Here is a 24,314-nt window from a genome sequence, read left to right on the forward strand (position 1 = left end):
CTGGTTTGCGAGGGGATGGTTGTTTCACAGAAGGGTTTTGTCCTGAACTCCTACCAGAAATGGAAAGGTGGGATTGGAAAAGGCCCCTGGGCAAGAGCCATGTGATAAAGCACTGCCAAGTAAAGCAGGGATGCTGGGGCAGCATTGGTGATGTGTTTCCCCATCTGAGGGTCCCCAAAATCCAATTTTGGAGTCCGCCTCAGAGCCTGGAAGGCAGGCACAGAGACCAAGCTTAGCCATGAGCTGCAACAAATCTTGGGCCCAGTATTAAAATTCCTGCTTATCCAAAATGGAATAGGACTTCAGGACAAAAACAGAGGCCATGATTCACTTTCTTTGCCATTTGACTTTATTGGTGTTACTTTAGCAGGCTGCTAGGAGGCGGCTGGGCTCCGAAATCACTTTGTTTTCCTCTCCAGGGCCAGGCTGTCGTGCAGCTTGGACACCTCTGGCTCGTAGGCCTCCATGACTAACGTCCCGTTGTTATCAAAGAATTTGGCAATGGACTTGGTGAACTCGGCTTCCCTCTGCTGCTTGGTTTTCCCGCTGATGAACGTCAGCTTCAGGGTGTACTTGTCATCGAACCTGTGGGAGGGCAGACACACCTCAGGGCAGGCTCCCAGTGTGACAGAAACCCTCAGAGCAGGGTCCCAGGGGGACAGAAACCCTCAGAGCAGGGTCCCAGGGGGACAGAAACCCTCAGAGCAGGGTCCCAGGGGGACAGAAGCCCTCAGTGAAGGATCCCAGGGGGACAGAAACCCTCGGAGCAGGCTCCCAGGGGGACAGAAACCCTCAGTGAAGGATCCCAGGGGGACAGAAATCCTCAGAGTAGGGTCCCAGGGGGACAGAAGCCCTCAGAGCAGGGTCCCAGGGGGACAGAAACCCTCAGTGAAGGATCCCAGGGGGACAGAAACCCTCAGAGCAGGGTCCCAGGGGGACAGAAACCCCCTCCTGTCTGAGGGGAAGTCCCCCCCAGACTGGAGGCCCCTCCTGGGCACTCACAATTAACACAATTCAAGGCCTTTACACCCTGCATTAACGAGAAATGAAACATGAGCCCTGGTGGCAGAAAACCCCTTGGGGATGCTGCCATTGCTGAACAAGGACATGGATCTGGTGGAGCAGGATGGACTCTGAGGGACAGGCGGTGTTGGGGGGTCTCTGGCAGAGGAGGCAGGGCAGGGTGCCCTGGCCAGCCCACAGCAGGCCGTAGGTACCGTTTGAGGCTGGAGGAGAGCTGCCAGACATCGTCGGGATCCATCCCCGCCGGGTCCTTCCTGTGGGCCACCAGGAAAATGCTCTTCTCCTTGTATGAGGTATAGATGGTCAGGATGCCCATCATCACAAAATAGGTGCAGGGGAAGTTAAGGAAGTCAGCAAGGTGCAGGGAGAAGCAGAAATCGGGCAGAGGAGTCGTTTGGATCCCCTCAGACACTGTGGTTTAACCACCTCTCGTGACATCTTGATTCCAATCAAGAATCAGTTTGGCTGATGCTTCATCAGCATGAGAAATTAACTCATAAATTTAAACTTTAATCATTTGTTATTCACTCCCTGGAAGTGCCCAAGGCCAGGCTGGATGGGGCTTGGAGCAACCTGGTTTAGTGGCAGTGTCCCTGCCATGGCAGGGGGTGGGAATGGATGAGCTTTAAGGCCTCTTCCCACCCAAACCAGTCTGGGATTCTCTGACATTTGCTGGAAAAACTTGAGACTGAACAAGCCACAGGAGGAGATGCTGGGCATTCCCTCTAAGCACAGACTGAGCAACTCCTCTTTCCCATTTCTGGAATAAAGTAATTTCAAGTGCTGCAAGACAAGTCACCCATTCGTTCTGAAAGCCACCCAGAACAGCCAGGAACAGGGAAATTCTTTGGGATCACAGAATTGTTTAGGTTGGAAAATGTCTCTGAGACCACTGAGTCCAACCATTCCCCCAGTCCAGGCCACCACTGCTCCTCTGCATTGCTGAGCCTCATGGGGTGAGCTGTGGAGGGGATCCAGCTTGTGCAGATCCCTCTGCACAGAGCTGCTTGCAGGAATTTCCTCTTTCCCCTCTCAGTGTCTGACCTGTGCTATCAGGGAAAAGCAAACGTGTCTGGAAGCAGACTGTGGATAGAACAGAAAAAAGGAAGCGCCTCAGACCGCCCAAATTTAGGGGCATTACAGCCAGACAGGCAGGAACTCCCCTACCATATGAAAACTGTCTGACTGTCAGCTGATCTGCACACGGCAGGAACAGTAATTCCCGCAGGCCTGAAAATGGAATATCCAGAAAATATGGGAAATCAAACCCCTGCCGGGCGCTGTGAAGGATATGAGACGACACAAAAGGCAAGGACGGGTTTGGATTCGGGAAAAGGGTGCAGGTAATCCCAGATGAGAGCCACGATGGCAAAGAGGCAGGAGATGGTGCAGATGAGGAGGCGCCCGTCGATCAGACGGAAGTTCTCCACGTACTTGTACTTCTCCAGGAGCACCTGTGGGACAGACGGGCAGCCGGGCCTCTCAGGAAGGTGCCACGCGGCTTTGGGGAAGGGAGCAGCCCCAGGGGCACAGGGAGACTGAGCACAAGGTTTGTGGGGAGTTAATGCCTGCATCAGGCACCACAGGACAGGAGATGCCACCACAGACCTGGCGTGGCTGCGGGCACAACCCACCCCAAGGAGGGAAGGAAACCAGAGGGATTCCCAGGAGGGGCAGCTCAGCAGAGACAGACAGAGAGGGTCCACCTTTTTGGCAGAGTCGTCCAAGGAGTTTTTCACAGCTGAACCGTCCCACTTGTCGATTTTTACTGGCTTGTCATCGATCTTCCACTGCAATGGAAAGGGTGGAGTGAGGGCAATCCCATCCCAACCTGTTCCTGCCCTGAGCAGCAGGACAGGGGGCAGAGCAGAGCAAAGCTGCTTGGGAAGGCCTGGCTGGACAGAGGGAATCACCCCCAAACTCTGCCTGGGCAGCTCCTGCTGGGTTCCAGCCCATCCACCCCGTCACAGGCTGATGTGGCTCTGGCAGCAGGTTTGGTTTTGCTTCCGCATTTGCTGCTCCTGCTGCCATCCCCAGGAAGGGACAGCTGGGCAGGATTCCTGCCTCTGGATGTGCTCCTGCTGTCCAGCCACACTGTCCCACACACACTCCTGGGGGATGAGGAAAATTTGGAGAACCCCAACTGTCTTGGTACAAGGGGAGAATTGAAAGGCAAAGCCAAGAAATTTCAGTTAAAACCATTCTCTGGAACAAAAGCAGAGGACTCTGTCACTCTTCACATGCATTCACATCTTCTGCAGGAATGGGTCCCTCCCCAGAACAATTCACATTTTCCAAGGGCCCACCTTCCCCTGAACTGCATTATTGCCTGGTGACACATCAGTCCGAGCCCTGAGTATCCCAACTCATCCCTTATTTCACACGGGCCAGTGACTGGGGCTGGAATCTCAGCTGCCAGCTGAGCAACCCTCAGCTTCACTCCTGTCATTTTCCTGCTCTGGAAGCTCCCAGGCTGCATGGGTTAACGGCCAGCCCAAAGAGCTCCCTTCCCTCCTCTGGAAGGAGCAGAACCCCTTTAAAATACAATGCAAAACTCGACCTGCTTGCCCTGCAGCCACACAGGGAAAAGCCCAGCTATCCCCCAGGCCCGGCACGAGGGAATTCTGAGGCACACAGTGAATGTCACTGCGTGTCCAGTTTTATGAGGCACAGAAGGATCTAAAAACAACAGAGAACTGGGACAGAGCTCTCACATCGGGGTATGGTACCAAACATTTCAGGTGGCTGCTCCTGGAGCATTTCCTTCCAGGGTTAATTGGCATACAAGTTAACTGGAAGCCACAGCCTTTGCCCAGAGAGAAGAGGGACGAATTCCTTCCACTAATTATTTTTGCTTTTACAAGCATCTACAGCATAGAGGGGGATGACCAGGGCTGAAGGGAGGATGCTGAGGGAGGATTCTCAGGGATGAGGGGGGATGCTCAGAGCTGAGGGAGGATTCTCAGGGATGGGGGTGCTCAGGGATGAATGGGGATGCTCAGGGATAGGGATGCTCAAGGATGGGCATGCTCAGGGCTGAGGGGGATGCCCAGGGCTGAGGATGCCCAGGGCTAAGGGGAGATTCTCAGGGATGGGCATGCTCAGGGCTGAGGGGCATGCCCAGGGCTGAGGATGCTCAGGGCTGAGGATGCCCAGGGCTGAGGGAGGGACACCCAGCAGTGAAAGGTGGATCCCGGGGCGGGCGGGGGAGGGCTCGGGGCTGTCGGGGCGCTGCCCGGGGCGCGGGCCGGGGCCGCTCGGAGGAGCCCCGCCCGCCGTACCTTGTCCAGGAGCCCGTTCCGGCCGCTCTTGGCCGCCATCTTCTCGCCGCCTCCGCCCCGCCCGCGACACCTGGGCGCTCCTGATTGGCCGCGCGGCCGGAAGTCCGGACCCCCGCGCCGCGCGGCACGCTGGGAAATGCAGTCCGTCCGCCCGCCATACCCACGGCCGGCAGGAGGGGCTCCCATCATGGAATCGCAGGATGTGCGTTGGGAGCGACCTTAAAACCCATCCAGTCGAACCTTCCAATGGATCGGGCTGCTCCAAGCCCCGTCCGACCCCAAAACGGCTGCCCAGCCCTGGCACAGCTGCCTAGTGTAGGCAGTGGTGGTGTCCCACACCTAGAGGGATTTAAAGCCATGTGGATGTGGCACTTGGGGACATGGGTTAGCGGTGGCCTTGCAGCGCTGGGGGACTTGGTGACCTTGGAGGTCTTTTCCAGCCCTAACTCTTCCGTGGATCTATGATCTCCAACAGGATACAGCAGCCCTGTTGTGTGGCTGAGCCACGTGAGGAGGATGCTGTTTATTCCTCCGTAATTAGACCCTTCATGTACAGCTGCCATGACAAGGAACCCCCTGTTTTCCATGCTAAGCTAGATGGCCACTGGGGCTGATCCAATTTACCTGCTTTGATGCAGGATATCAGTTTTATGGAGGTGCCAGTGGAGCTGGAAGTGGAGAAAGCACAGCTTGAGCATGTCCTGCAGCAGATGGCAGGGATCTGGACAGGCTGGGAGAGCCAGCACCTGCCTCTCCTACCCACACGGAAACACAGGCTCAGCTCTGCCAGGGTTCCACACAGAGCCTGCTGGGCTCCCTGGCACCTACAGCTGGATTCACCCCAGCCCAAACCCAGCTGCTGGCAGATCAGCCTCGGATTAAAATGGGTTTGTCCCCAGAGGAAGGGGGACGTGGCTCTCCGAGCTTTTGCAACCAAATGATTTTGTGATTCCACTATTACTCCACAACATTACTCCACAACCTCTTTGGATGGAGCGTCACCTGTCAGGGACAAGCAGCAGCAGGATCCTGCTCGTTTCCAAGCACAGCAAGAAGCAGGGAGTCTCACTGTCAGAATCTGTTTTTATTCTGTTTGAACCTCGGCCGTTGCCCTGCAGTTCAAGTCCCGGTTGCTGTTAGAACAAACACTGTTATTTGTACACACGAGCCGGCGTATTTCAGGTTTGTGACAACTGAGCAGGGTTTACTCTGTTTCCAACAAGAGAAGCCACGACATGACGGACGCCTGCACGTCATTCCACTGGCACGTTTCACACATGCACGCCAGGGCGGGTGCCCGCCCGTGTCTGAGCGTGACACGGGGCTGGGCTGTGACACGGGGAGCAGAGCAGAGCCCGCAGCCAGCCGGAGCTCTGCCGGCAGGGGAGCACGAAGCACGAGGATTTACAGCGTGGCCGAGGGAAGCGCAGCGACAGCCGGGCCGTGGAGCTCCCCGCGATCCCCGCGCGGCCCAGCCCGGCTCTGCGTGCGCACGGCGAGCGGCCGGCTGGGACGCACGGCGCTGTCGGCGGTGCCAGGGCGACGGCACACGGGGATCAGCCCAGCCCCACGCTGGTGACACCCACGGCTCCACCACGGACACAGGGCGGGCTCCATCTCCTGTGCCCCCCTGGGCCGTGGCACGAGCTCCTTGCCGGACAACTGGGGACGGGCCGGGGCTGTCCTGCCCTCGCAGCATTGCTAAAGGCTTGTTTTCTCAGAGTCTTTAAGGCTTGGATCTCCCCCTTTGCTTTCGCTGAGAAAATGCAGAGAAAGAAGCGCTTGTTCAAGCTACGCTTTGTGGCTGCTGTGCACTGCATGTACAATAGCATTGGAAGAGAAATACTGACAATAGACAACAGCGTCATACAATCAATCAATCAATCAATCAATCACCTGGCACCATCCCTTTTGGCACTTTTCCTTCATTTGTCTCATCGGGCTGACTCCGCACACAGACCTTCCTGCATGGCTGTTCCCGGGCAGAGAGCTCCAGAGGGCGGGATAGCAGCTGTCTGGGAGCTGGTGCATCTTTGGCAGACACAGTCCTTCTGTGAGGGAGCCAACCCCAGCCCCTCCGGAGGAGACACTTTGGGAGGAGGACACTCCCATGCCCGTGCTGCCCCACAGCCAGCCAGGAATGCCTTCATCCCGGGGGAAGGCAGCTGAGGGTTCAGAGGACTTGCAGAGGAGTGTGAATAAATACTTGGTGTGATCTCGTGTGCTGCATCCACCGTTCAGCAGGAGGTAATCTTCCTTCTCAGCTGGCAAGATTTCTGGCAAAGGTGACCTTTCCAGGGGAGAGGCTGGGTAATCCTGCTCCGTTTAGTGTAATTATTTACAATTTCTGTTGGTTTTTGCAAGCTTACACAGACTTGGAGAGCGTTAAATTAATAAAACATTCATCCTGGCTTTGCGTCGCCGCAACCCTTCCAGGACAGGACTGTGATTGCACATCCAAAGGTCTCCTTGAACGCAGGTCCCATGGCCTGTGCGCGATGCCTGGGCAGCTGGGATCTCTGTTCTGGGAGCACAGGGGGTCCCATGAAGCTTTTTTGGGCTGGGGACAAGCCCAGGCACTGCCTCCTACACTTCTGCCCAGCTTGGATTTGGGATCAGCAAATCAACGCACAAACCCCTAAACACTTATAAAATCTTTTCAAAAGAAGGTATTTAAGACAGTGGCATAGTGCATTGGGCTGTGAAATCTGTTTTAAGAGGGGGAAGAAAAGATACATTCAGCATGTAAATAGGTTTTTTTGCGGTGTAAGCAGCCCAGGCCCAGCTGAACCCCCACGAACACCACGAGAAAAAAGGAAACTGTTTAGGGAAGTCTGTTTGGGGCTCCAGGGATGAGCCGCAGAAAAGGGGCCTGCAAAAAGAATTCTACATCTGAATGCACCTGGGAAGTGCACATTGCAGCTCAAAATGTTGGGAAAACCAGCACGGATCCCGGGTTAAAGCTGCGGCTTTCCCTCTGAGCTCCCAGGGCAGACCCAGGCCATCGCTGCTTCTCTCTGTGCTGCTCCTCTGGGTCCAGCCAAGGCTCTCATTCCTCAATTTCCTTCTAACTGGCAGCTGGACAGAGGAGCAGGTTTGGTTTGGGCCCAAAGCAGCACCTGCCAGGCTGTGGTGCAGGAGAGGAAGGCAGGGCAGGCCGGGTGCCACCAGCCCCAGGTACAGCCTGAACCATCCAGTGGTTTGTGTGGCAAGGAGATGCAGAGATAGAGATATATATTATGGAATCATTGCTATAAGATTTCTCAAAACAAAAGTGTCAATCTGTTGAAATATAGTATTCAAAATATATAAATTTTACCCAATAAAATATAAGATTTCTTTTTTCTTTTTTTTTCTGTGTTTTTTTCCTTTTTTTAAATCCAGTTCAATTAGGGGAAAAAAAGCCTGCCAGGGTCCTTGCAGTGAAAAAGAAAACCAGTTCCTGTTTTCTTTTTGACTGTTGAAGATGGAGGGAGGAAATGGGGCAATGCAGTTAGACCACATCTGTCTGTTCATGAGCACTGGCTGCCCCCCTTGGCAGGATCCAAGGGAAGTTTGTCCCTGCACTGTGCTCATCCCAAGAACAGCCCTGGCACACCTGGCACACGGGGGGCAGGACAGGTAAAGCCACAACCCCTGCCCCAGACAAAGGTCCCCATGAATACTCTGCAAGGCAGCTGCCACGGGCTGAAATGGAAGGGAACTTTTTGAGCTATGTCAGTAGGGAAATAATCCATGCAATTAACCCATGGAAGAGGGTTAGAAACACTCAGAGGGTGGCCTGCCACATGTGGGCAGAGAACACCCGCTCCACCAAGGCCAGGCTCTGAGCCAGCTCTGCTCCAGGCAGCTCCATGCCTGCAAGTTTGTAGTGCATCACTCACCTGAGCTTTCTTAGTGGTTGGAGCCTGAAGCCTGGAAGCTGGAGCAGGGGCAGGTTTTTCAGTAAAATCCTTATTTCAGGTCCTTCTTTTCACTGCATTTGGCTTTCTGCTTCAAGAAAGTGACAAATGATCTGTGCTGCTGCTGCAGACAGTGAGATACATTCATTTGGAAATAATACAGGGGGGCTCTGTTTAGGACTCCCCAGGAGAAATACAGAGCATGGATGAGAGGCTGACCCCACAACCAGATGCAGCCTGAGGGAGAAAAGGGGGCAGGCAGAGAGGAGAGGACTCTCAGGCAATTTCTATGAGCAGAGCTCAGATTTCTCTTGGGATGGTCCTCATACCCCACATTCACAGCCCTGCTACCTGGAGATCCCAGGTGTGCCTGCCTGCCTGTGGAGGCCTTGCAGTGTATTCACAGGGATCACAGACAACTCCTTCAGACCAACGCACCTGAGGACTTTTTTTCTCATTCTCTGTCTTTTTGTTCTAAATCTGAAAGGACGCTGGCTTCTCTCTGAACTGGACCCAGAAATGTCTTACCACCGAAACGAAAAAACAACTGCGTGGGTGAAGTAGGGCAAAAAATAGTTTTCCTCTAAGACAATCTGACAAAGCTCACTGTCCCCCAGGAAGGCAGCATGGCCCAGCCGGGCTACTTGGCGCCCAGCGTGCTCTTGGAGCGCAGCAGGTACCGGTCCACGCGCACTCTGCGCCTCTCCACCGTCCTGTTCTCGCTGTCGAAAATGCGCTGCAGGTGCAGGGCCAGCCTCCTGTCCTCCTCCTCCTGCTGGAGCTTCTGCTCCACGCTGTCCCGGCCCTCGGGGGGCAGCGCCGCCTCCCCCGGGGCCGCGTGCCTCAGTCTCTTGACGGAGCCGTTGTGCTCCAGGTGCTTGGTTTTGCAGCGTCTCTTGCGGCCGCGGCGCAGCAGCGGCGCCTGCTCCCCGAGGAGCTTCTCCACGGAGCTGCACGTGCTGTTCTGCACGTTGATCAGCTCGCTGTTGTTCAGGTACTTCAGCTGCTTCTTCCCCTTGAGAGGCACTGCCAGCGCGCCGCTGTCGGGCAGGGACGCGCCGATGCCCACGAGCCTCCTGCTCAGCGCTTTGGGGCCCAGGCTGAGGCAGGATTTGTCCATGAATGTGCTCACCTTTAGGTCAGGGGCCTCAGCCACCCGTGTGTTTAGGGAGGTTACGTTTGATCTCACATCTGGTTCTGCAGCACCGTCATCAGCGGCTAAGGCCTGCGAACCCCCGTTCTTCTCAGTCCCCCTTCCCAGCCTCACTTCACTGACCGAAGGGAGGAAATCCAGCTCAGGGCGAGGCTCTCCCGTCGTGTCAGGTGCAAGGTGATCCTCCTGCGCTTGTGGCTGCTCTTTAGCGCAACTGCTGGCGTTGGTGATGTCAGGAACCGCGACGTCCTCCCCGGGCTCCGAAGCCAAGGACGTGAGGGTTGCTTTGGAGAGAGTCTTTTTGATCTGACGCTCCTGAAATATCTGCTCCCACTTCTTCAGTATCCTAGGACTGGCCTCATAGGTGGTGGGCTTCTGCAGGCTGCGGTTCAGGTTCCTGGGGGTGGACTTGATGATGAGGGGGCTGAGCACTCTGCCGTCGGGCAGCCTCTTGGGGGGCGTGCACGGGGAGCACACGATGGGCTTGAAGTGGTTGAGCTCCTCGGAGATGCTGTCGTTGCTCTCGGGGCTGATGGAGCGCTCGGGGCGGTGCAGCGCGGACAGCGAGGAGGCGGCGCTGAGCAGCAGGCGCCGCTCGGCGCTCAGCTCCGGCGCCGACAGGCAGCGGTGGTTCTGCGCGCACGACAGCACCCCCAGCAGCGGCGCGGGGCCGGGCAGCACCTGCAGGGCGAGAGGAGCAGCGCATCTGGGCTTACACACGGGCTCTGGGGCTGCCGGCAGCTAAAACCAGCGCTGGCACGGAAAGAAACAACGGGAAGGGTTCCACTGATCGGTGAATGGGAAAAGATATTGGCTTTTACAAATAAACTTTGGGTTTGCTGATAAACAAAGCAAGGACCTCTTGCACCTGGCTCGGGTTTTTCTCTGTAAAGAGTTTTGTTATTTTGCCTTTTATTAAAACTTTTTGTTTCCAACACTACCACAGAAGCCATCCTGCTGATTTTATGCCATCTAAGGTAGCTGAGCTATCTTGGGTGTGGAATAGATCCCCAAGAGCTTATGAGACCTGGCTCGAGGAGACCCCTATTTCAGTCCAGCAGAATCGGGGTGTCCAATTTATTTCAGTCCAAGAGCTGCTCTTGCCACAGGTAACAGCCTACAGGTAATCTCTAACACAGTCCCTGAGTGCTGCTACACTTAGGCATAATCCTGGCTCAAATAAATCAGAGAGGCAACAACACACACAACTGCAAATTGTCTTCTTCTTAGCACTGAGATGAAATATTTTTATCCAGTGGCTAGTGTGTACAATTAACAGCTTTTCCATGCTTAGTCCAAAAGAATTATTTTTCTACTCGGTTATTTTAAGGTCAAAATAAGCCTTTGGAATAACCTGTACTGGAAATTGGTCATGTCCATACGGCATCCTCTTAAAAAGAAGTCAGTCCTTGGGGGGAAGGTAAGCCATGGCTGCTCACTCTGGGCTCAGTCCAGCTCCCAGCAGCTCAGGTGGCAGACTGCACAGGTTCCTGTTCCTCAAGGGATCTCTGGACCTGAACCCTCTAACCCTCTCCTTCTCCATCAGGGATGAAACTGATCCCAGGAAGGAGGGGTGTCAGCACGAGGAGGGGGAACATCCTAGCACGAGCGGCTGGGTGGCTGCCGCATCCTTACAAGTGTCCAAGGCCAGGCTGGATGGGGCTTGGAGCACCCTGGGATTCTGGAAGGTGTCCCTGCCCACGGAAGGGCGGTGGATGAGCTTTAAGCTCCCTCCCAACCCAAACCATCCTATGATCCTATGAGGACCAGACCTTTTTATCTCCTACAGTATGGAAGTGCCAATGTACCCTGACGTCAGGAAAGCAATGAGCTTTGCTCTGTTCAAACAGCTTTGGAGAGAAAGGGAAAGGAAGAGAGGATTATTTTCCTAACTTTCTAAAAGATTTTTCTTTACCTGGCTGGGGAGTCAGCCTTGAAAAGAAAATGAATCACAAAACAAAAGCCTGATGAGAACCCTTTCAAATTCCAATTAGCCTCCAACGTTACACAAGAACCCTGACACCTGTCTGCTTTTCTGTTTAGTAATTCCTAACCCAGCAGGTTTTATTGGGAGCCACAAGGCGGTGATTGGCCCCAGGGCGATAACAGGGCCACAAAGCCCATATTTGCTATCTCCAGATTACTGGAGCTGTGTAACCTCAGATAAGAACGTTTACACACAGGAGCCTGTTTCCACACGCTGCCTGTACCTTGGCTTTGGTGGCTGGGGCTGATCTCTGCCTGCTCTTGGATCTCTCCTGAATGGTGTCGTTGCAGCTCCGGCTCCTCTCCACCTTGGAGGTTAAATTCCTGAAAAGCACAAGGGTGAGAACAGGAACCTTGGGAACAACCAGCTCACCAGCCCTGGCAGCTGCTCCCCGTGGGAGAGGCATCAGCCTTGGCAGCACCTGGCTGGCAGAGGAACCTCCCCTGCCCTCGGGGAAAGGGATCCAGGAGCCCTGGATTTGCAGCAGAGTCCTGCTCTGCAAGAAAGCCAGCAGGGTTTCATGGACACCCCTGCCCAGGGCCCATGATGAACTGAGGCCAGTGCTCAGGAGGAAGCTGGGGAAACCCCTCTGCTTCCCACCTGGAAACACACCTGCTTATTCAGCCGCTTCCACTGTGCCAAGCAACAGCCTTCCAGGGAGTTTGGGGTTATCCCTCCATATCCCTGCTGCAGAAGGGAACCAGCACTCCTGAGTTCCTCCTACAGAATTCTGATTTCTGACTAACAGTTTAAACCTACAGGCAGTGATTTTTCCCCTTCATGGGATGAACATTAACTTCCTTAACTTCCAGGTAGGAAGTAATCAGACAGACGCCACATTCTACCAATGGGTCTGCTCTAAAATTCCAGGAAAAAAAAATCACTTATTTTAGATTGGAACCACCATTTGAATCAGAGCATGTCAGGTGTGTTTAAAACAAGTCAGAAGAACATTTTTAAAGGACATTAAAGGACATCAGCCTCTTACCCTGCAAGGAAAGCAAAGGAGTAGGCGCTGGTCTTGGAAACAAAAGCTGAGCGGTGTGTTTGCTTGCCCTGGAATGGCTCCTCATTCTCCGAGTCCGAGAGACGCTCCGGAAACTGAAGTCAATCAAGGAACAGTTAGCTGACATGCACAACAGAAAGAATAACTTGGAAAATAAAGCTCTGTCTTGCAAAAGTGTTAAAGATCCCCACATTCCCCATTTCTGATTATACTGACAGGACATAAGGCATAAAAAATACAAAAGCAAGCACATAGCTCCTATACATAGCTGTTAGTCATCAATAAAGGTAATTTATTGATCAAGAAAATGTGGGACAATTCGACAATAGAGGTTACTGCAGGGTGTTGGTTACTCAGCCCCCATGGGTCAGCCTATCAAATAGAAATTTTAAGAGCATTTCCTGCAGAGCTTCCCAAATGAAATGGGAAATAGGCAGAAGTCAGCATGAAGAATGTGCTGAACTTCAATTGTACAACTTCACTGCAGAAGATTCATGGAGAAATACTCATGGAAATGCATGCAAGCCTACAGACCAAGGGTATCCCCCAAGCTGTGGGGATCTGTTGTGTCAGGAGGAGTCACAGCAGAGGGTAAAAAGGGGGACAGAAACCTCTAGAGGAACATCTGCAGTCATAACAGACCTTAGAAGATAGTTCTCATTAACAAGGATCTTTGTAATCTGCCAGCTCATAGCCTTCATAAACTACAAAAACTCAATCAAGGAAACCTGGAAAGCCAAATAATGAAAATTTTGACATGTGGGCAGCAAGGAGAAGCATGAGCTCACTTACACAGTCTTGGTTCCCTTTCAGCACTACAGATTCATCTTTTTTCTGCTGCTCCTCCATTTTTCTTTTCCCTATGTCCATGTCATCTAGGATGAACTTGTGAATCAGATCCTCAGATGTCTTTTCTTCTTGTAGCTTTTCTTCTCTCAGCTGGAAATAAGGACAAAAGAGGTACAGTAGTTGAAATCTGAAGTCCTACACTTGGAGACTGGAAAGACCAAGAGTTTGGTCACATCAGTTAATTTTGTGCCTTCATTTCTCCACTCCAGGCTAGAGCCACTGCCTTTCTCTCACAATAATGAGAAGACTGGTTTGCTTCTATGCCACATTTGTGTTTTATACATAAGAATCATGGATTTTATCTTCTTTGCAAAACAACAAAGGCACTGCGAGGCCCAGGGCTGGAAAAAGCCTTCTCTGCCACTGTATTTTCTAAAGTAGAGAGACAAAAGCTTTTCTCTACTTGTAGGTGATCACACTACAGATAAAAATGTGCAACACCAGTTTCAAGCAAGCTGTGATATTCCAGTTTTAGCCTCCCAATGGCCTGACATGCAGCACACACAGTTTGGCAGACACACAAGCAGCAGCATCTAAAATAAAAGGTGAATGCAGCAACCCCCATGTTGAAAGCTCCATGAGAGATGAAATCCCGTTGTTTCACCAATGTGTTGGATGGAGGGGATCCAGAGAGGCCACTCTTCCCCTGAGTCCAGGCTCAAAGCTTGAGTTCAGCTTCAAACAGGGAATGCCAGGATCTGGGACTCAAGGTCCATGGACTCTGCTGGGCTGCCTGTCCTGCTGCACTACTCTCCTCCTCACCTAAGGAATCAAACTCCCCTTTTCTGCTGGGCTGTTTTCTTTATTTGCAGACTTGCTGTCAGAACCAACAAGACCCCTTTTCTCCTCCCTTCCAGTACCTTTTCCTGAGGAAGGGGCTTGGCACCATCTGACTGTCCCTGCCCATGGAGGCTCTCCCTCCATTTTCCCAGCCATTTTCCCAGCTTGTGCCTTGTCTCTTCCTCAGCCTAGACACAGCCCAGGAATTGTCTCCATCTATCTGTACACAGAACAGATCCTCCCTCCTTCCTCCCTCCACCCTGAAGTTATCCACACCTCTGACTGACACCTCTTTGTCCTGCTCATGAACCACAGCCCCAGGAACTCATATCCCTGGGCTTTTCCTCATATTTGGCCATAGGCATCTCAGGTGCTTAAGAAGCTCCCTAACTCAAAAAGGCAGCAACAACTTCTTCCAAAAGTATTTGGTGTTTTTCTTCCCTGCTGGAGGAAGGGAAAACCTCAGAAGTATGGACATAAGGATGAGAAAGAAATCAGAGTCCACGAGGCATTACAGGAAAAGCACATTGCGATTTTCAAATTGGCAAAGACCCAAATCCTACTGAATCCAAGGTCCCAGAGATGAGGAAGAGAGAAACAAGGAGGAAAACAAGGAGGAAAAAAGGCAGAAACCAGGGAAAACGCCCCTGTTTGGCTGATTGTGGGTGTTCAGCAAATATTTTCAAAGACCGGTTTGACTCCTTGCTCAGAGTTGTTTTAAGATGTATCTTTAAATTCCTCATCTATTAATAATCTCAAGCAATAACTACAACAGAGTCTGACTAACATAGATTGTGACCACATGATGCACACATGATGAATAGTCTGCTCTAAGTCAACAGTATTTCTGCCTTTGTGGAAGCATCTGAAAAACAAATTCACACCAAGGTTTATGATAAAAATTTCTATTTTTTTTTGGGCTGGCTGAAATACCACCCAGCACTCGTGTCCCTCCTGTATTTCTCATGTGGAAGAAAGTTATATGGAAAAATTCACTTTTCTGGCTAAATTATAAAATCAAGAGACACGAGAATATGTAACAACACACAGGAGTATTTAAGGATTTTGGGGAAAGTGTGAGGTGACAACCTGAGCTTTGCTGATAGTGAAGTCAAAAAGGCAACAACAGGATCCTCATCCTAATTAATAGAATAAAGAAAAGAATTTAGGTGCAGAGTTAAGGCTGCAAGCAAAATCAAACTCTAATGATAAAATCTGTACTAATTTCAGAAATAATAATTTGAAGTAGCCTTAATGTAAATAGTCTCCCAGAGAATTTCCTTCCAGACATGGCAATGCTGTGCTGGGACAGGAGGACAAGAAACTGAAACAAAATAGTGTGAAACATGTGGGAGACATGCGTCTCTCTCTTCCTGGGAGAAGGACCTCATGTTATCTGAGCAGCATCTCTGAAATACTGGATGCAGCACCAACAGCTGCTGTCAACAGCACAGTTACCAGAACATGCATTTCAGTCATTTTGGATACTGCAGCTGCAGGGGGAAAATGCTGTACAAGCAATGGATAATTGCTCACTCAGAACCACCACTCCTGACACTAATATTAATTCCAAAAGTCGGGCAAACTCACGTTTGGTCTCTTCTCTCCCCGCAGGACCTGCCCAGGTCTGTGGCTCCCGGAGCCGCTCCTCTGCCCTGGCTCTGGAGGCTGCATGTCAGCACATGCCTCAGGTGGGAGTTTCCCTCCCACTCTGTGTGTGCTCACAAGCAACAGACTTGCTTGTGATAGAGGGAAAGACAGCTGGACAGGATGAGTGAGGGTTTGAGTGCACAGAAATGACAGCCTCCTCTGGGAAAACAAAAAATGCAAGAGCAACAAGGGCACAAAAGAGGAAAACCCAATCCTGCTGTCCTGCACAGACAGCAAAGATCTATCTCATTCTGAAAGGCAGCTAGAAAATTCAGCTATGAGATAATCCATGTTAAATAAAATCTTTTCAGTACATAATTATGGTACCACTTTGTTTTCAACTGCAAAAAGGGTGGAAGCGGGTCAAGAGTTCAGATATGTAAAACAACTCACGTCTGGGAGATGTAAAAAGGTTTGGAAATGCTCCTGTCCTCTCCTCAGGAGGAAAGCCAGGTTATCTCCATTCCACGGGCAGGGGAGCTGGGATCAAACTCTGTGTCTTGAGACAGGGAAGGAAACCAAATCCTATCCAAGCTTAGATTCCCAAACCTGAGTGCTCCCTGATTCAAAAGTTCAGAGATGCCAAAAAACTCTTGATAAGTAGCAACAGTGACAATTTTCAGATCAGCTTCCCTACAACTTCCTGACAGGAGGGTAGAGCCAGTCTCTCACCCCAGGTAACAAGTGAGGGCTTTCCCCTTGTTTAAATAATTCTGTGATTCTATTCTGATTTTGTGAACAAGGAAACAGTGTGACTGCATCAGCAGTTATCATTTCACCAGCCAAACCTCACTGCCATTTCCTCTGACATGAGGACTCTCAGACTCTCCTCCCACAGGGCTCTTTCAGCTGAGCTTCACAAAAACCAAGTTTAAGCTGGCAGGGGGAAGAAACCCATCTCCCATCTGCCAGGGGGCAAGAAGAGGAAGGCAGCAGGCTGAAGGAGAACAAGACAAAAACATGCCCAAATGCTGGAAACATGATCAAGTATTTTCTGACTGGAAGGGAAGGGAGAAGGGCTGGCACTAGACTGCACATGGTATCTTTTTGCAGACAAGGCTGTTTTAAAAGACATTTCACTTTTGGCTAAAAAAAAATACAAAGATCTAGTTTGGAATAGTTTGCTTTTGAGGAGAAGGAGGTTTGAGGAGAAGGAGGTGCCTTATGCTGCAAAAGCCTTTATGGAATTACATCCACAACCAAACACTCACTCCAAAGAAGGTACATTTCCATGTTCTAGAAGGCAGACTAAGATAGCAAAATATGGCTTCTACATGCTCAATCACAGCCATTTCCTGAACTGGTTGAACAGTGTAAAGAGAATAAATGAGCTTTGTTAGAGAACAGGAAAAAAGAGCCCTTCGGGTTTCCCTACAGGTAGGATGGCATCCCTGCAGGAAATCCAAGTTGTTCTGGAAGAAAAACCACAATTACCCAAAAATACTGACCTTTCTTAGCTGGCTTTCATATTCTTCTCGGAGCTCTCCTGTTTTGCTTAATTTAATGGGCGCTCTGAATATAAAGTCTGGAAAGAAAAGGGGAAAAAAAGGAATTATTTTTTAGTGCAGGATAACTGGTGCTGGCCATTATTTCCCAAAAAGGGTGAGATCTCCAGAGGCTGCACAAGAGCTTCTGCAGCACTTTCCTCAAGCCCAGATGTTTATACTCTGCCACTGCTATCACAGCTCTGTTTAACATACAGAAACATCGGGAGGAGACGGCCCAGCAATCCCACTTTGCACTTCCCGAGTTTCCTGTGAGATTCTCAAGAGTCCTTGACAAGCAGTTAAGCAATCAGGGAGCACTGGGAGGATGTAAACACAGGGCTGTGGAACGGGGCTCTCAGGGAATCTGAGTCCTGGGAATAAACCCAGGCTTTGGGCACAGGGAATCTGAGTGCCAGGAGCAAAGCCGGGCTTTGGGCACAGGGAATCTGAGTGCCAGGAGCAAAGCCAGGCTTTGGGCACAGGGAATCTGAGTGCCAGGAGCAAAGCCAGCTTCAGGTGCCTGCTGCAGGCCCAGAATGCCCACAAGTCCTTCTCCTCATGCCCCTGCAGCTCCTGCCCTGCCGTCCCAGAGGAAGCACAGCCTTTCTCCTGCTTGCAGGCACTCCCAGGGCAGGGGTTTGAGGGCAGGATGCTCTGTCTGGCACAGGTTCCTGTCCTGCTCCCACTTCCTCCCTTTCCCCTCGGGAGGCCAGAAGCCAAAAGCACACTGGCACAGGGTCACAGCTCAGCTTCCATCCCCGGAGTCTCTCATTCCCAAAGGAGTCCCTTGCTTGTTTCAGCCTCAAAGCTCCCTCCCACTTCCGTGCAGTGCAAGTCTGGGCAAGCTGCACTTCGGCTGGAGCAGCCTGGAGGCAAAGGGAACAAGCAGAACAAAACAACAGCCCCTGGACAATGATCCTGGCTCAATCCATGTCGGTGTTCCAGGCAGGGTGCAGCACAGCTCATCATCCCAACGTGCTGCTGTCAGGATGGAGCAGGTTTGGGCATGGAGGAAACATCAGGGGTACTTGCTTTCCCCACCCTGATAAAATTAAAGGATATAAACCAATAGCTCCAACACATTTTTACAGAATCCCAAGATTATTTAGGCTGGGAAAGACATCTGAGGCCACTGAGTCCAATCTGTGACCAATCCCACCTTGTCACTGAGCCTGGAGCACTGAGTGCCCCATCCAAAGTTGTTCTCTGGACACCTCCAGGGATGGGACTGCAGCACCTCCCCAGGCAATGCCTGACCCCCCTTTCAGTGAGGAAATTCCTCCTGCTTCCCAAAGTGAACATCCTTGGAGGCTGTTTGCTCTTGTCCTGTCCCTGTTCCCTGGGAGCAGAGCCCAGAGCCCCCTCCCCAGCTGTGCCCTCCTGTCAGGGACCTGTGCAGAGCCACAGGGTCCCCCTGAGCCTCCTTTTCTGCAGCTGAGCCCCCTCACAGAGCTTCCCTTGGTTCTATCTGCCTCCAAATGCCAGCTACAAATGGCAGGGGGGTGAACCAATAATCTCATGTAAGCAAACAGATCATAAAGCCTTTTTTCTCATAAAACAGCTGCTATTTCCTCGTATTCACACGCCTGCACGAGCCAGGCTTGCTCCTAAAGGACAACACCCCAAGTGTCCCTACACGTGTGCTAAAAATCCCCAGTGATGCTGGTGCTGGGGAGGCCAGGCTGCATTCCCTGCTCCTGCAACCAGGCACGCTGGAAACCTTCCACCAGCTTCCCAAAATGTTTTTTCAATTGTGGCCTTGAGCGGTTCCAGCTCTTTGCGAACTTTATCAGGCTGAGATTGCCACGGAGACAGTCCCAGGAGCAGCAGCAATCTCTAACTCGCCTGCAGCACGCTGCAATTACTCCTCAATGTTTAAGGCTTGTCTCCAGAGCTAAAAAAGTGGAGTTTTCCCCTCCAGGGCACAAGCTAACCCCAGGGAAACACGCAGCAGGAAAGATGAGCCACGTCCATGCTCTCACTTCTCACCTGGGGTCAGCAAGCTGAGGAAATTTTAAATAATGGACTAACATTTATGTCTAAGTTCTGGAGGCTGAGCTAAAGGGCTCCAACACCAAGTGGAGGCAACTTTATCAACAGTATCTTTATGCAGCAACTTGTATATTTTACAGATGGGTCAAAGAAAGATACATCCCAAAACTTCCAACTCTGTACAGAAGAGATGAAAACAAAAATGTATGCAAAGATGTACATGTGCATTCCACAGAACGCCAGAATGGGTCAGGCTGGAAGGGACTACTGTGGGTCACCTGGTGCCACCTCCCTGCTAGGACAACAGCAAAGCAGGCAAAACCACTGAAGAAAAGGCTTTTTACTTGATTTTGCAGCACAAAGCTTGCCCTTCCTCTCGAGTGATCTGTGGGTCAGCAGAAGTGGCTCCTGAATGAAGCTGACTCTGCTGGGACGCTCCTTCCCAGCCTGGGGACAGCACTGAAACAGTCCTGGTGGCAGATCAAACCTGGCATCCTGCTTTTTCATGCTGGCAGGCAAGAGCTGCATCCTATTGTGCTCAGTCTTGGAAAAAACAACTGATTTCTGCACCATTTGAGAGGACAAAAGATCTTCTAATTATTTAACGCTGGTTTTCTTTAAAAGAGGCATCTGACTTGGAGCCTCCATCCCCTTGAGTGAGTCCATCTTTCCACACCAGCTCAGATGTGTGTCTCACACACACACCATCCCTGTGGAGCCGCACTCCTGACCAGCACGTTTTATATTTACTGGCAAAAGATCCAGAAACCTCCATCTGGCGAATTCAGCAACACGGGGTGACTGAGAGTAAATCTGCACTCGATTCAGAACCCTCTGGGTCCCTGCCTGTCCTTCAGAGGCTCCTGGGCTCTGCCAAACCCATGCCACGGGGCAAGTGCCAGCTCTGCCCCCAGCAGCAGCAGCAGCAGCAGCCAGTCCCCCTCGCCCCCAGCTCCAGGGAAACTTTCTGCAGGCTCTGCAGCTTCCATTTCCCTCCAGGTTTTCACCACTTTTCCTTCTAACTCCTGCAGCTGAGGATGAAATCTTAAATGTTTTCAATACACAAACCAAGAAGTTGGGGATTTTCTGACCCTGGCACAGGTGTAAGCACTACTCGACTGGAAAATGATTTTGCAAGAGTTAATGATCCACTGCCATGCCTCTCACACTGACCACTGTGGCTAGCTCTGGGTCTGGCCTTAATCACTCTCTTCACTGGATTAAAAATAATTTAGGTATTGTGGAGTGCTGGAGAGAGGACAGCGAGGAAAGAGATGGAGGGGCAAGCCCTCTGACAGCCCCACAGCCCAGTCACTGCCCAGAGAGGCACCCTCTCCTATCTTCCTAGGAAACCTTAAACTTAACTCATCCCACCAGCAGTACAACACTGTGACAAGGAGGAAAACAGGGATGGGGTCAGTTTTAACCAGTTTGAGCAAATCACTGCTTTTCCCGAGACAGGGAAAGGCTTCTTGGGGACTGCCACTTCCAAACTCGTAGCACTGTGGCCTTGAGACAAAAAAACAACCAGTGACAGGCTGCAGAACAACAGCAACAACAGGAACTCAAGGAATCACCAGGAAATGCTCAAGACCCAGACAGGTTTGGTCCAGTGGGGAAAGGGGAAAAGCGCTGCCAAAAAAGGACCGGGAGGAAGGAGGGGGAAGTCGTTTTACAAGCCTGGCAGCAGCACAGCACCCCTCCTGCACGGGCTCAGCTGGGGGCTGCTGTGCACTGCCGCTGGGCAGGGAGAAACGGGAGAAATCTGACTCTGAAACGGCAGCGCACTCGTTCTCTCACAAACCAGGCTGAGCACCTCGCTGCAAACACGTCCTGTTCCTTCTCCTCGGCCAGCTGAATCTTCAATCAGCCTGCAAGCCTCCCATCTGCTGCCCCTCTCTGCCTTCCAAGAACCTCACCAGGCAACTGTTTCAGTATCAGAAACCTCACGGCCCCTCCAAGTTGCATGGGGCGCCTTCCCAGGTGCTCCACGGAACCTGGAGATGCCCAGAGAGGACATGGGACCCGTGGGCCACCTGCATGCTCCCGGGGCGGCAGCTGGGGCCAGGCTGGAGCACTCAGGTGCCCAGGGGCTCCCGGCAAGCCCGGCCCATGCCAAGGCACAACGCGGGCAGCGAGAGCGCGTCCCTGCGGGTTCTGTCCATGCCGCGACAAGGGCTTGGACTTTACACCTACCTGGTCACCGGGGGCAGAATCCCAGCCTCGGGCAGGGTCTGAGGGCTCCTGCAGCCCACTGCTATGGGAGAATCCCAAAGGGAATGGGAAACTGGGACATGAAACCACGATCAATGAGCCGGTTTAAGCTGGAATCATCAAGGGTATGTCGAGTGGCCATACCGAGCAGTTTTAAAGATTTTGCACATTTTAAGTGATTCAATTAAATACCTGAGCTTGATCAGTGTTTGATAACAGAATCACAGAATAACTGAGGTTGCAAAGACCTCTGGAGACCCAGCCAGGCTGCCCAGGTCCATGTCCAATTGGGATTTGACTCTCCCTGAGGATGGAAACTTCACAAACACCCTGAGCAACTTGTGCCAGTGCTTCCCACGCTCACAGGAAAAGGTATTTTTCTCATGGCCAGTGTTTCAGCTGTGTCCTGGCCCTGGGCACCACTGGGATGAGCTGGGCTCTGCTGCCTTTGCTGCCCCCTCTCAAGGGCTACAGACACTGATAAACGGATATATAAATATATACGTGACACATCCATTGGTAAGGCCATGGTGACTGGGACAGGTTTGTGATGCTGGGGTGAAAGCCAATGTCACCCATCCCTTCAGGCAGGGCAAGGAGGAGGAACGACAGGGTCAGCCCCTCCTTGGTTCCTGGGAAGCAGCTATCCCTGGAAACCCCTCCTGGACAAGGACAAGGTGTTTGGGAGGCAGGCTGCTGGATTTAAGGCAGGGAAAGCAGGCTTAACCAGTGTCTCCATGGTGAGAAGGCTGGCTCAGTGGGGAGCACAGAGAGCAGATGCAGGGACTGCACAGATCACCTCATCCCACCCCTTGCCATGAGCTTTCCACTGCCCCAGGCTGCTCCAAACCCCATCCAGCCGGGCCTTGGACACTGACAGGGATCCAGGGGCAGCCACAGCTGCTCTGGGCACCTTTACAGGGAAGAGCTTCATCCCAATGTCCCGTCTAAACCCGGTGAGAAGCCATTCCCTTTTATCCCACACACATCTCCCACAGCTCAGGACAAGCAGAGACTTTACTTTAGGAGGCCCAGCTCAGACATTGCCCAGCATTCCTCCAGCAAGGCTGGACACTCTCACCCAAGGAGTCCATTTAGCATGGCTGACACCACTGCCCTGGAGCAGAGACTGACTGGGGCAGTTCCCACTGCCCCTCCTGCGGAGGAACCGCTCCCAACGCCCAGCCCAGCTCCCCTGGACACCCCATCTGCTCAGGGCTTCAGCAAATCCTTCCTAAATCTCTTCCAGGTTAGTGGGCTTGGTTCAAACCACCAATTTGAGCTGTTTAAGCTCATCCTGCCAACTCTTCCCACAGCCAATTAGAGGGTGCTGACACAAGCAGGGAGCGGGAGACCAGAAACACGCTCGGAAAGGAACGGGCTGGGCTACAAGGATGTTTATCTGCAGCTTAAATCCCTGTGTGCTCTGCAGGGCTGCCCTCAGTCCCGCTGAACCGGGCACTGCTGCAACACCTCTCCAACCAACAGATCCCAGGGCACCCCGAGTTCTGACAGCAGCAGGGTGGGCATCTCCAGCAATGCCAATGCCTCAGACAAGGATTTATTTTGAAGGGAACACAGGGAGCAGTTTTCTAGGAGCTGAGAATGCATCTGGCTTTGGAGGCAGGGAGAAAACGTGCACCTAAAAGCCATGAACACAGGGATGATGGACTTTTCCTAAATCAACAAGCAACTGGTGCAAAACCCTTCCTGTCCTGACGCAGCACAAACCTGCCCAACTCCTGGCAGCACTGCTGGAACCGTTCACTTTTGGTACAAGATCATCACACAACCACCCGAGCAAGTGGGGGAACATCCCCGCAGCCGGCACCCCCTCCATGGGGTGATGCTCTCCATCGCCCCTGGGCTCCTCCCGATGCCCGGGCACGGTGGCCCAGCCCCGGTGCCCCCTCCCCGCCCGGTCCCGCACGGTTCGGGCTGAGCCCGCGCCAACTCATCGCACCCCGCGCTGGCCCCGCCCCCGGCACGGGCCCCGCCCCCAGCCCCGCGGATTCCCGGCACGTCCCGCGGAGGCCCCGCCCCCCGGGCTGAGCTCATCGCACCTCCCGCCCGCCGCGGCCCCGCCCCCCGGGCTGAGCCCCCGCGAACTCACCGCGGCTCCGCGGCAGCCGCGCCCCCAGGCCACGCCCCCGCCCCCGCGCCCCCCCCGCCCCTCCCGGTGCAGAATGGGGGGGGGCGCAGGTGCCGCCGCCGCCGCCTCAGCCGCACCTTGCTCCGGCGGCCGCTGCTCCCCGCCCGCTGCTCCGGCCGCCGTGGTGGCTGCGGGCTCGGCCTGCTGCCGCCGGGCCCGTGTGGAGAGGCGGCTGCGGCACAGCGGGCAGCAGAGGCCCGGGCCCTGAAGGCAGCGCTGGAAGCAGGCGAGGCAGAGCGAGTGGCGGCAGGGCGGCGTCACCGCCTCCACCAGCGCCTGCCGGCACACCGCGCACTCGGCCACCGCCAGCACCACCGCCTCCTGCTCCTCCTGGGCCGCGGGCCGGCCCCGCCGCCGCCGCCCCCGCACCGCGGCCCGGCCGCCGGCACCCGCCGCCGCCGCCGCCATCTTCCCACACTTTGAAGGGCCGCGGCGGCCACGCCCACCCGCATAATTCATGAGGGGGCGCCCCCCGCGGCGCATACTAATGAGCGCGCGCCGGCCACGCCCGCTCATGAATATTCATCGCGCGGCGGACGGCAGCGCCCCCTGCGCGGCCCCGGTGCCGGTCGGGACGGGGCGGGCTGGGCACCCGGCTGTTGGCATAAATCATGGAATCACGGACGGTTTGGGATGGAAGCACCTCAAAGCCCACCCAGTGCCATGGGCAGGGACGCCTCCCACTGTCCCAGGCTGCTCCAAGCCCTGTCCAGCCTGGCCTGGGGCACTGCCAGGGATCCAGGGGCAGCCCCAGCTCCTCTGGACAGCTCTGCCAGGGTTCTTCCATCCTAATTCCCACTATCCCATCCATCCCTGCCCTCTGGCATGGGAGCCATTC

At 53.3% G+C, this 24,314-nt stretch overlaps 2 protein-coding genes across 3 annotated transcripts; both read right to left on the minus strand.

The window, feature by feature from the left end:
* Window positions 1-331: 331 nt before the first annotated feature.
* SPCS2 (signal peptidase complex subunit 2) lies at window positions 332-4,400 on the minus strand. Its single transcript, XM_059494061.1, has 5 exons — window positions 4,305-4,400; window positions 2,730-2,813; window positions 2,317-2,477; window positions 1,218-1,352; window positions 332-585 (listed from the first exon to the last, which is right to left on the minus strand). Exons 1-5 carry the CDS (start codon window positions 4,341-4,343, stop codon window positions 399-401), a joined length of 606 nt encoding a protein of 201 aa, XP_059350044.1. The 5' UTR covers window positions 4,344-4,400; the 3' UTR covers window positions 332-398.
* A 978-nt stretch (window positions 4,401-5,378) lies between these two features.
* RNF169 (ring finger protein 169) lies at window positions 5,379-23,884 on the minus strand. Of its 2 annotated transcripts, XR_009417877.1 has the most exons (7): window positions 23,554-23,884; window positions 17,080-17,156; window positions 13,145-13,291; window positions 12,335-12,447; window positions 11,570-11,669; window positions 8,189-10,040; window positions 5,379-6,828 (listed from the first exon to the last, which is right to left on the minus strand). XR_009417877.1 is itself a non-coding variant. In XM_059466662.1 (6 exons), the coding sequence occupies exons 1-6, from the start codon at window positions 23,882-23,884 to the stop codon at window positions 8,847-8,849; spliced, it is 1,962 nt and encodes a 653-aa protein (XP_059322645.1). In that variant the 3' UTR covers window positions 5,379-8,846. The 2 variants fall into 2 exon arrangements, 1 of the variants encoding a protein (XP_059322645.1); XM_059466662.1 differs by having other exon boundaries at window positions 5,379-10,040.
* Window positions 23,885-24,314: the final 430 nt, after the last annotated feature.

Source organism: Ammospiza nelsoni, chromosome 2 (genome assembly GCF_027579445.1).
Source record: "Ammospiza nelsoni isolate bAmmNel1 chromosome 2, bAmmNel1.pri, whole genome shotgun sequence".
NCBI lineage: Eukaryota > Metazoa > Chordata > Aves > Passeriformes > Passerellidae > Ammospiza > Ammospiza nelsoni.